General features: G+C 33.5%; 3 protein-coding genes across 4 annotated transcripts; 1 reads left to right on the forward strand and 2 right to left on the reverse strand.

The window, feature by feature from the left end:
• Positions 1-757: 757 nt before the first annotated feature.
• Positions 758-2,564, reverse strand: LOC105435423 (hypothetical protein). The gene is made up of 2 exons (XM_011656309.2): positions 1,947-2,564; positions 758-994 (listed from the first exon to the last, which is right to left on the reverse strand). Exons 1-2 carry the CDS (start codon positions 2,400-2,402, stop codon positions 935-937), a joined length of 516 nt encoding a protein of 171 aa, XP_011654611.1. The 5' UTR covers positions 2,403-2,564; the 3' UTR covers positions 758-934.
• A 1,373-nt stretch (positions 2,565-3,937) lies between these two features.
• On the reverse strand, positions 3,938-6,269 carry LOC101217049 (protein IQ-DOMAIN 1). Its single transcript, XM_004145939.3, has 3 exons — positions 5,980-6,269; positions 5,238-5,510; positions 3,938-4,908 (listed from the first exon to the last, which is right to left on the reverse strand). The coding sequence occupies exons 1-3, from the start codon at positions 6,061-6,063 to the stop codon at positions 4,168-4,170; spliced, it is 1,098 nt and encodes a 365-aa protein (XP_004145987.2). The 5' UTR covers positions 6,064-6,269; the 3' UTR covers positions 3,938-4,167.
• A 1,527-nt stretch (positions 6,270-7,796) lies between these two features.
• Positions 7,797-12,615, forward strand: LOC101202858 (protein DEFECTIVE IN MERISTEM SILENCING 3). Of its 2 annotated transcripts, XM_031886323.1 has the most exons (9): positions 7,797-8,079; positions 8,298-8,441; positions 8,621-8,735; positions 9,249-9,486; positions 9,779-9,970; positions 10,098-10,418; positions 10,891-11,116; positions 12,147-12,230; positions 12,311-12,615. In XM_031886323.1, the coding sequence occupies exons 1-8, from the start codon at positions 8,056-8,058 to the stop codon at positions 12,186-12,188; spliced, it is 1,302 nt and encodes a 433-aa protein (XP_031742183.1). In that variant the 5' UTR covers positions 7,797-8,055; the 3' UTR covers positions 12,189-12,230; positions 12,311-12,615. The 2 variants fall into 2 exon arrangements, with proteins under 2 accessions (XP_031742183.1, XP_004145932.1); XM_004145884.3 differs by having other exon boundaries at positions 12,147-12,615.
• The last annotated feature ends 10 nt before the right edge of the window (positions 12,616-12,625 follow it).

Here is a 12,625-nt window from a genome sequence, read left to right on the forward strand (position 1 = left end):
AGCTTTTAAACATATATATATATATGATATAAACCCATAAGTTTAAATGAACACACACACACCATTGTCTATTATATGCTTTTGGAATATCCCAATATGCCTTTATCAATACAACCACACATATGACTCATCATATATGCTTTTCCTTTTCTCTTCTTTTCAATTAAAAATTTCAAGCACACAATGACTCACTTCCATTACAAATTAAATCCCTCTCTTTCTTTCTCTATCGAATATATTATGATTCCTATTTAACCTCCATACATGAATTAATATTAGGCTCTTATGAGTTTAATCGTAAATAAAACACATCATTTATTAACATAATCAATAACATTCTTTTACTTACAAAGTGTCAAAATCAAGAAGTTGTTTGGATCATAAATGTTTGTAATTTAAGTGCGTAGGATTTAAACATTCTGGTAAATATAATTTAAATTACCTTTAAAATATTTATTAATTAATTAAAATAGAAATGATCATCTAATTGGTTTAGAAAATTAATTAATTTACCTTACCTCCACACCACATCACACCACGACCATATTTTAAAGAATTTCTAAAATTAAGTTATATGAAATGTACGTACTAACTCAAATCAATAGGGCACACCACCACATTGATATTATTATCGATCTTTTTTATTATCAAGACTTAATCTCAACTCGTAACAACTCTCTATCTCATTTACCTTCTTCGTTCTAGAGTAAATGAATGATCAATCGTTCATAAATCCATAGAAACTTACGTTAAAATATTTTTAAGGTAAAATAATATGTGTTGAGTTATACTAAATCAATTGTCTCAAATATCTCTTATATATAACATATACAATTTTTAAACTTGGTACTGATCAGTTCTCTAATTTATATATATTTATAGACTTAAAAGCATATGCAAATTAAAGACTTAATTTTTTATAGTTAATTAATAACTATCTTGTTCTTCTTCTTCTCCATGGGACAATCTGTTTAAAGCTTTCATAGATATTCACCTGCAATATTGATGTTTAGACACAAAATGGGTTCAAACTATATAATAAACAAAATAATTCATTAATGACAACTCTTACTATATAGTATTAACTAATAACAACTAACAAAATATAATTAAAAGTAACTATAACTAATTTCTAACACAGATTAATTGGTCGATATCAAACACAATACAATTAGTCTAATATATATATATATATCATCGTCCACTTCAAATATTTTATGAACTAAATAAAAATTTCAACACATCCTTTGCTTTCAAAGAAAATGTGTGTATTATTCTCTCTTATTGTCAAAAAGTTTAGTGGTGGGTGGGTCATTACAAATTTCTAGCTACTTATTATTAATATTTTACTTTTGTCTTTAGCATATATTAAATCTAAGCCTCATTCTAACATGTAAACTACTATTGCCTTAAATAATTGATCATATAATTAACTTTCCATCAACCAACATCATCATCATACACAAATATTACTATATATCTATAGTTACTTTGACTTTATATCTTCTGATTTCTAATTAACTCTTTTCCATATATATATAAAATATTCACAAAATTAATTTTCTAGCTTAACTATCAAAACTATGAATAATTATTAGAGATTTTTAATTAATTAAGGGTTCATTTTATAGAAATTTGTTGTATCTTTGAATTGTCATTTTTATTAATGTATTTAGACATGTGTTGTAGAATTAAGTTGGCTAATAAATTTTGTTAATTTGATTACTCATCCCTCAAATATTTGATAGCATTTGAGTGACATATTATGTATATTTAAGAAATCAAGATATAAGCAAGAAATGAAACTATGGATTTTGAAAAACCAAAGAATTAAACTACAAATTAACCTTTTAAAAATTGAAACTATATGGTGATAGATTATTCAGGAAAAGCAAAAGCAAAGTATCTTAAAGAATGATTAATTGGAAATATTTGGAGATAATTACCAGGAAGTGTGAAGTTGCATAAGACGAAAGTGACAATGACGATGATGAAGCTGATCTTCCCCTTCGAAACCTCCCGCTTCCATTACTGTCACACATCCTAAAAGAACCCCATCTCTTTGATCCCACCACCACCCCACCCCTTTGATCATCTCCCTCTACAACCCTCGTTGGCGACGCTAGATTGTTGCTTTGTTTCACCACCTCGTTCTTCAAAAGCCGTGGTGGGGGAGGCAGCTTCCCGGCGGCCACCACGGGAACCTGCCACAGAACTTTTGATGCAGCAGATGGCCGCCTCGGCTTCCCCGGCGCCTCCTCCCACAAAAAGGGGACAGAGACCAAAGTTAAACGCGGGGGGGTTGGCATCCATGGGGGCTCCAGTACTGGAAGCCAAGACAGAGGTAGCGTCGGGGTGGAGGTGGGGGGATGATGGGTGCTATGCGGTGGCTCCGAGCACATGGGGGTAGGGAGATAGAAAAATAAGGAAGATTTGGTTGGTAGTAATTATGAGTAAATAGATATGTGAGTGTAGAGAGTGTGAGAGAGAGATATTATATTGGGTGTGGAGTTGGTTGAGAGACTTTATTACAATTTGAGAGTGAGAAGAAATATGTCATCCCCATTCCCCATTACATTCATTCCTACTTCCATCTTTTTCTACCTTCCTTTTCATCTCTCCACCATACAAAAACAATATTATCAATTTTATCTTTTTCTTTCTTGTCTCTTTCTCAACTTATATACTGACATGATCAAGATTCAAATAAGATTTAATCTTTCTTTGATCATCATAACTTTTAAATCTGTTTTCTTTTCCCTATGAGTTTCGTACTTGTTGGAATATAACCAAAATGAACAAGAAGATTGAATGTAACATGAAAATCTAACCTTTCTCCAATCATATATCAGTTCTTATCTTTTCAAATCTTAAGTTTTCCACAATCTTACACTAAGTTTTAAATATTATGTGTTTTGAAATAAATGAGATTGAGCCATTGAAAAAAATGTGAGGAAAGAAGGCAACCAACCACCGACTAGAGGAGAGATTAATAAAGAAAAAGGTCTACGTCTACCAATTTATGTATTTACTATTTATATTCATTCTTTTCATAAATGGTTGAGTTCAAAACTTTTCCTTAAACAATAATGATAATAATAAAAGGATCAATTGAAATTCATGGATGGTTTGTCCAAAATACAAATCTTTTCCTAAAATCAATGAAGATTTATGGGTCCATTTTTTTTCTTCTTTTGAAACATCACACCCTCTCCAATTTCAAACACTCCATTCTCCACTTTTTGCTGCCAATACCTAGAAGGCCTAACCCTAAACCAAAATCACACAAATTCCTACCAATCTAAATAATAAAAAGAAATTTCATTTTAATCTTTTTTTAGAAAAAATCTTCTTTGATTAAATTTTGACTGCCTAAGTCTTAAATTTTTGCCGGTCGATGCGAAAATATAAACAATAAAAATGCACTTTAATTACTATTACGTGACACAATAAGTAAAATGGTTTGATAAGTAAAAGACACTAGTCTTGGTTGCATGTATTATGATGTTTAAGATCGAAAGTGACGGAATACTCAATACACAAGGTTTGGAATTTTGAGACTAAGACTCAAAATTTTCTTTTAGAATTATAAAGTAGTGTTTGAGCTACAACTCTATTATACGTCTTTCTCTAGGAATCCACTTGTTTGATACACTAATTAGATATTCCATGAGTTTATAGGACCGTAGTTATGCGAACACACTCTATACACAAATTGGATTTCTTATCCTCGAACGCTAAATCAGTGAGTGGTTGGCTCAAATGGCAACTTTTTTAAACTAAAATTATTACCAAAATAAATAGTTGGTTTCTTTGTTTTTGTTTTTGTTTTTTTATTTATTATTTTTATTAAAACCTATGAAGAATAGAAACGAGTGGTACGATATTTGATGGGTTTTATTCAAAACGGGAAGTTATATAAATGAATCTCTCAAAGTTATGCTATACCAATAATTTATTTTTATTTGATAAACATCATAAAATGCATTAATTTGAGTTTAGGTATTACAGAGATAAGATACAAATTTATGTATTTTTACAATGATAATTAATTAACGTTTTATCAACCTCAAACATGCAAGGATGTGCAAAGGAAACACTTTATGTTACATTTTTTATGAAATCACTCAAGAGCAAACAAATATCAATGGGCCTACTTTTACCAATTCAACTCCAACCATGGGCTCCAAGAGGAAAGGTCCACTCCTCACCACCATAGTAATCTGGGTCGTGCCACGTAATACAACTACCATGTAATTGGGTATTTCTCCCATTACTTTTGTTTATTGGGCCATATTGAGCCTGGTTAACAGTCGAACTCGATGACTCAGGAGCCCAACTTTTCCTCGTTGATGGGCTCAATAGTGGGCTCAGTTGTTTAACTCCACTCGTATTCCGGGCCTTGGCCTTAGCCGACTTAGTTGGGGCCATATAGCTCGGAACATGGCCCTGGCCCTGGCCAGAGTCCAAGTTCATTTCGACGGTCTTCTCCGACATGTCGTCATGAGCATGGGAAGGTTGAGAAGGCATCCAGCGGTCCAGCGAACTCCAACCCCATTGTGTTGTACGCCGGTTTCCGCCTTCATAAAATTGACCCGGTTCGTGCTTCTTTGAAGAAAGCTGTTTTCTATTTTTCTCTCTATTTTGTGTTACCATTTCACTTCTTCTATGGGAAGCCATCAATTTTTCATATTTCTTTTTTAGTTTTTCTTCTTCTTCGACCTCCTCGATTTTTCTTTGAAACTTGTCGTGCGTTAGTTGAAGCCTCCGTGCTCGAACTCGAGTTTGGACACGAACTAAAGCTTGCATGCATCGCATTGTCATTTGTGCTTGTTTGCGTACGTTGTAGCCTCGTACCAATGCTTGTAGCCTTACCAAACCTTTTAATGCACGCAATGCACATCGAGCCTACATAAGAAAATTGCTAATTAAAATGTATGGAGTGGAGCATAAAAGTAATTACCAAATAGTGAATTTTGATGTTAAATGAAGACTCTTATTTAGTGAAAAAGATGTTAAAGAAGTGACGATTAATTATTACGAAAAAAAAGCACTAGTACAAATACATATTCTCAATGAAAGATGAAAATTATTTTCAATCTTCCATTGCTTTTATAAGAAATAAATAGAAAGGTTTTGTGAGTTAAATAATTGGTTGGTAACGATGTTGAGAGATTAATTTCTTTAAAGGGAAGAAACCGTTCTAAGAAATGAATGAAAGAGTTAATTATAATTACCAAGTGACCTCTATACCAAGATTGAATAATAGTTGCAGCTCTTTCTTCCTTGGAGTATAAGCGGCTATATCCAGCCAACTGAACAACCTTTGCTGCCGCTTCAGCTGCTACCACTGCAGCCTCAGCCGCTGCTGCAGTGGCGGCAGCCACCACAATGGCATGGTTTGATCTATCAGTATTTGTTAATGGTGTAGAATTGGTGCTCTCACAAGAACTTTTAACTGCTGGAAAATGCTTAAACGACACAACTTCAGGACCCTCTTCTTCACATTTCTGCACAATGCTATTTTTCTTAGTTTAAATAACCAATTTTATTGTCCAATTCCTACAAAAATTTCTAATCATTTTTAATTAATTTATTTTCCAAGTTTAAAAACAAATTTCATACTGAAAAGTTTCTTAAAACTAAACTAAACTACCTTCAATTAAATAAAAGAAAAAATACATAATTTTATTTAGTTGATGAATTTCAACAATAGAATATATAAAAACATGATAAAGCGAGCATAACTTAACCATAATTGACATACACTTGTTCGTATTACTCTTTTGAGAGCTTATATTTATTAACTAATCGAAATGAAGATAGAATAAATAAAACATTTCTAGATTATCGAAATGACAAAAGATAATGGTACTAAGCTCAAGTTATGGAGGAAGGAACGGAGATGAAAGTACGAGAAAGAAGAAGTTTGATAGTTGTTTATATGTGTGAAGTAAAATGAAAGAAAGAAAGGAATACCTGAGTATGTTGAGGAGGAGAAGGTTTGAAGGCCTTCCTGACAGCAAAGAACCAACTGCTGCTGCCTCCTCCTTTCTTCCCCATTGGGGGGATTGGGAATACTAATTAATAACAACAACAACACTACTTTTCTTTTTCTTTTTCTTTGTTAGTTATTATTATTAGTGTGGGGAAGGGAAAAATAGAGAGGAAAAGGATGATATTGTAATGTGTGATGATGTGAAGAAGAGTAGTATTACTATTTAGTAATTAATGGAGTGAGCGGCAACGGCAAGGCAATGCCATTTACCAATCAATCAATGAACAAACTCTCTCTATTTAAGGTCTTCACAAGTGGGAGCGGTTTCTTTAAATACAACTAATTACAAAAGAAATCACTTTCCCCACTTCCCCTTTCCTTTCTTTATCAACTCACCCACTTCTTTTTTCTTCTTTAAGTGAATTCTTTTTTAGGTTAATGGGTATCACAAACATTTCAACGTCCTTTCATCTCTATCTATATCTATGTATGTGTCATATAATCTCTTGAACAAAAGTTCAGGTTAATCCCTAACATTTGATGCATGCTAAATATTTTGTTTAAAAAATGGTTTAGAAGACATAGAAATATATGATATTAAGATTAATTAAAAATCCAAATGAAGACAAAAGGCAACCATAGCATACCCACACCCAAAAGAATAGAATTCAAATGTTGATGATTCATTTGCTTAAGACACAAACACTACCTAATTAGGTCACAAAAGCAATGTCGTATGATATAATTGTGAGTTGGTCTATCTTTCATTGGTCCCATCCCCATCCCATCCCTTATTATCCACACAAAATTTTTACCATAACAACACCTTATCAATTAGTTTAATAATTACAAACCCTAAATTTATTTTTTTTTTAAAAAAAAACAATTACTTTAAGTCATGTTTGCTTCAAAAAGTCTATATATATATACGACTTTAACTTACAAAAAGAGATATACAAGTTGAACAAAGTTTTTATTAGCGAGAGATGAATTTATTATATGAGTGATTTTATTTTACACTAAGTGATGATTTATGATTAGTTGTTGATAAAAATAATGATAACGTGGGTGATGGTTGCATTTCAAGTGTTTAGCTACCTAACTAACAAACAATATATCTCAACTACTTTCATTAGCAATTAAATGTACAAATATTCTCATAAATTCCAATTATCTCTAACACTAATTATGGTTATTAGTTTTTATGTTTAATGCCAAATGATTTTTCTTTTCTTTCCAAAAGCTTCAAATGTTTTGCAAAAACAAATGTCCACATTTTCTTTTCATTATATAGCTTGTCTACTCATCTAGTAGTATTTTAAAATTCAAAATTATATCTTTTCGAGATTTAATATTAATTATATAAGATTTTTTTCCAATATCATTAATTATATTATCTCTCACCAATAATATTTTGAAACATTTAATTCATTCCTTGTTAAAATCATTATGAATTAATTTAAACTTTCTTGCATGGTCATTTTAGAATTAAGATTATTATATAAAATTAAATAACAAGAAGAGTTTAAAAGTAATCTGGACTGTAAAAATAGTTAATTAGATTATTAATGTGAACAAATAGAAAGGTTAATATAATTGAGTAATTAAACCTATTTATTTAAGCGGTCCATCTAATTTAGTGTTAAATTTTGGGCTGGACTTAGCCTAACTTTTGGGCTGGACTTAGCCCAACTTTTGGGCCTAAGCCCGACTACGAGGATGAGTATTTTTTTTTTTTAAACAAGAAATTATGGACATTATGATTTTATGAAAAATATGAATAAAAATTTAGAAGGAAAGAAAAAAGAGAAAGGGAAAAGCAAAAGAATAGCGAAGAGGGAAAGAGAGTGAATAAGGAATTGGCATCAAATCGAATTGGGCGTTTTGACCTTCGACTGCGACACTACCACACCGGAGCTACCAGGTGGAGACTGGCTGACGGAACCCGGTCACCGGTGGCTGGAGGAACAACACACTCCAACCACACTTCTTTCTCTTAATTCTCCCCGCCATATTCTTCCATTTCTCAAGTCTCCTCTCCTCTCACCTCCCCGGCCATGTTTCACCCAAACAATATGCAGGCATCTCTCTCCCCCTTACTGTTATCTGTTTCCTTTCTGATTATCTCTTCTTCTCTACTCCTAAACCTAGAATATCATTCTGTCTTGTCGATTTTCCCCCTTCCCCTGCATGTTCATTAACGGCGCTGCTCGTGTGAATTGGAGTTCAGAGCTTGTTGGGTTTGATTGTTTCTGAGTTTCTCTTCCTCCTTTCCTTCTAATTTTACTCTTTCTGGCAGCTGGCTATTCGGATACCGTCATCGCCTGCCCAAGATTCTCCACAGAATATGCAAGTTGATCAAAGTGACAAGTCTTTAGTCGTGAGGAATGATATGCAAAATGGGAGCTACCCACATGCCGAATACATCTTCAACTACTCCAAGGTTTCATCATACTCACTTGGGTTTCTTTTTCTCCTTCAATTTCTTGTATTGCTTGTTTGAGTAGATATCGGCCGTATAGAGATAAATAATGTTTTAGACTCTTAGTTGACTGTGGCTTCCTCATGCATGCTTATCTAGTGTATTACGAGTCTCATGTATCATTGGCTTGATTCCTGCAGAAACTTGAAGAGGATCTACACATGTTTGGAATGAAAATAAAGCAGCACGAGGACAACATTAAATTTCTTAAGACTCAGAAGAATAAATTAGATGAATCCATCCTCGACTTGCAAGGTATTTTATCTATAATTGTTGGGAATTGAATTTATTCTAAAGTTGAGAGACGTGGGCAATTTAGCGTGCTTGCGATCCTTTGTTATTTACCATCAACTTGATTGGTCTTGGCAACCATTGCATCCAAAAACATATATTAGTTTTGGTGATATTTTTATGTATGGTTTGAAGAAAAGCATATATTAGTTTTGGTTATATTTTTATGTATGGTTTGAAGTTTTTGGGGTTCATTATTGAGCATCCTGTGTTGGAAAAATCAAGGGACCTCACTCTTCATAAGATGTACTACTCTTGCTGTCAGTTAGTTTTGAGGTGAAACTCCATTGTATCTAATATTGATATTATGTTACCCACCAAAATGTATTATACATTTAAATTTCTTGCATGCATGTGATTTTCTTTCACATTATATTTTTAGACATGTAAATTTGTTTTTCTTTTCCTCGACTATTTGTGTCTGGACTTCTACCTATTTCATTTAGTATCTCTTATCCACTTAGAGTTTCCTTTCAGTTATTCTAGGCAAGTATCATTCTTCTGGCACACCTGTGGGGGAAAACGAGGTTCATTCCCATTCTCCAAATGATGAGGAAACAAGGGAACAGATTATGCAACAGGAGAAATCTGCTGCTAGCATTATATGTAAATTGAACGCACATCATGGTATTCAAGCTTACAACCTCATGTTGACAAAGGACGTATTGGGTATTGTTGCTCGACTTGGAAGAGTTGATGATGATAATCTTAGCAGGTTCATCTGACTTCTAATTTTATTTTATTTTATTTCCTCTATCTACTTGGGAATATGGAATTTGTTGTGAGTAAATTGAGTTAATTTCCATTGAGTTCTAATGAAGTTAAAAGTGGATATGGGTATTATACCATTTAATTTTTTTTCTCATGAAAGCAGAATTGAGGTAAATGTGATTTCATTCTTCTCGTTATGAATTGCTTGTTTATTATCAGAGTCCTTTTACATCATCAAATAAACAATGTATATAATTCTAAATTTACACGATTTTTTTGTTAAAAAACAATTGCAGATTGCTCTCTGAGTACTTGGGAATGGAAACTATGCTGGCAATTGTCTGTAGAACATATGAGGGAGTGAAGGTGCTAGAAACATATGACAAGGAAGGTTTCATAAACAAAAGTCTTGGCCTTCATGGTCTTGGTGCTTCAATTGGAAGGAACTTGGATGGCCGGTTTCTCGTAATTTGTCTTGAACATTTGAGGCATTAATCTTATATGCTGTCTCTGATTGAAATTCTGAAGTTTTAAGCTTGTAAATCTTCTTCGGAGGTCTTATTTACCCTTGATTTAGTCCATGAGAATTCTAAACGGTTTTTTTTTTTTTGGCAGACCATATGCTGGTGACTTTATTGCCAATGACCCACAAAGGAGACTTGACCTTCTAAAGCCAAGATTACCTAACGGAGAGTGTCCACCTGGCTTTCTTGGCTTTGCTGTTAACATGATCAATATTGATAGCACACACTTGTTTTGTCTCGCAGCCAATGGATATGGTCTCAGGGAAACCCTGTTCTACTCTCTTTTTTCTCGTCTTCAAGTATATAAAACCAGAACAGACATGCTACAAGCTCTCCCTTGTATTAGCGATGGTGCACTTTCATTAGATGGAGGAATGATCAAGGCTACTGGTGTTTTTTGCTTGGGCAATCAGTATGAAGCTCTCTTTCGATACTCTATTTCAAGTTTGTCTGAATTATTTAGTAGATCGTGCATTAGAGATGAATTTCTTTTTATTTGTTAATTGCCTTTTGTCAATTGATCTAATTGGATGCCTTTTTATTTGTTGGTCCATGGACTCACTCCTGTTTGTAAATTATGGAATACATCTTAATTCTGTTTTTAAATGCTATTGGTAATAACTACCATAAAATGTTGTCCATCTTTTTCCAAAGTACCTCATGTGAAACAATGTGCTAGGGTTGCTCTTCAATTTTCAGGAGCAAAAGTTTGATATTTGTTTTGGCTTGTGGACTTCTTTTTTGTTCAATTAAAAAATGGATATTATCTAGTGCTAATCTCAAGTTTGGCTCAAAGGATAGTTGACATTATCTTCTATCATTGAGGTGGGAGGTTTGAACCCTCCTAGTTCTAATCTCAACTTTTTTTGCATATTTGATGACAGGGAAGATGTTCAGTTGAGATTCCCAAAGCCCTCAATGAAATCAAGCCTACCTGAAAATTACATTGAATCCGAGAGGCAGATTAAAGAACTCAAGTGGAAAAAGGAAAAGATGGTTGAAGATATAAGGAGAGAACAAGCATTACTGGACAATACTAAGGGCAATTTTGACAGGAAAAAGGCGGAGTTTCTAAAGTTTCTGACTGAGAGCTCATCATACGCAGCGCAGGTAAGAGCTCTTCTGCTTCTTCTCCCTCTTTCTACCATTTCTGTTTAGTAAAGGTAGCAGTTTATTGAAGTGGTGAACTCAATCATTTGTCTAATGTCATGTATATTCTTTGTACTTCTAAGTTTCATTAAGAAAAAGGGCAGTGGAAGGGGACTCTCTTGCTCAATAAGAGCTTACAAAAACATCTCCAAAGATATTGACGATAAAAACTTCTAAAATTGTAAACAAGCTCGTATAGAGATTTGATGAGCCAAGCTGAGCTAGGAAAATTCTACTTTGCCATTCCTAGTCTTGACAATGGCCAAGTATACCAAGACAATCCCAAAATGCATACTGGGTTCCCTCCAAGGGAAGACCAGAGGTAAGGGATAGACATGGACTACTCTAGGTTTCAGCCAAGAAAAGTTGCCTACTTGATGATCTCTTGATTTGCAACGTCAATACCTATAAACGAGGTCTTAGAATTAGTGGGTATACCAAAAGTCCTTTGGAATAAATTTATTTAGACTAGGGGGTAGGGTATCCATAAAAAGACTATTAGACTTCGGATTCTATAATTCACAGAATTGTATTCCATTTCTCTTTTCCTCTTACTGATAATTAATGTACTTGTAATACCATCAGTTTGCCAATTCACAATTCAGTTTCCTTTGTATAATCATTCGTGGCCATTGAAATCTCTATGATTGAATGGCTGTGATTCTTTTGTTCCGGAAAATTTGTATTTTGATCTGGAAATTCAATCTTATGACGTGACATTGACAAAGATCAACTTTGATGCTTATCGTACCCCATTCTCCTTTAACTGGAGCTCACATACTGGGAATGCACCTGTCAAATTTACTATTATAATAATGAAAATTAAATATCAGCATGTTGTTAAATTCAAAGCTTTGGGAGATCTAAGATGTAGTGATCAAAGTGAAGATTTTGGATTGCTGTGGCTGCTGTTTGAAATCTGATTATAGTTTCAAACTGTGATCAACACTGATGATATTCTGAATGTTATTTTGATGGTGTAATATTACAGCAACAACTCTCAGCCAAGCCAGAGAGGTTGACACCACGATGAAGGTTGGAGTAGAGAACCAAGTCTTCCAGTGAACAACTTGGGGTAGGAACTACTGTGAGAGCAATCAGCTGCAATATTTAACTCTAAAAAATGTATAACCTTATTGCATTTTCATTTTTTAGGTAAATATCTTATGGTTTAGCTGAAAGTTCTCAAGGGAATCCTATGGAATAGGCAGTGGCATGACATGCCATCTGTAGTTCCTCTCTGGAATAGGCATTTTTTTCAGTGCTTGCTATCTAAATTTATTGAAACTTGTGTTCTTAATAATGGAGACTATGGTTCTCTCTTGCCTTGCAGTAATCTAGAAGGGATGGCTTGGTCACCTTTGTCTTATTGTAGTAATGAAAAAAAGGTTAAAACGTCCCTCTCTTGTTTACAAAAACTACCCTAAAATATATTGGAAGTTGCAATTATACCAGGTAAATTTGAGAGTC

The sequence above is a fragment of the Cucumis sativus genome, chromosome 5 (genome assembly GCF_000004075.3).
Source record: "Cucumis sativus cultivar 9930 chromosome 5, Cucumber_9930_V3, whole genome shotgun sequence".
NCBI lineage: Eukaryota > Viridiplantae > Streptophyta > Magnoliopsida > Cucurbitales > Cucurbitaceae > Cucumis > Cucumis sativus.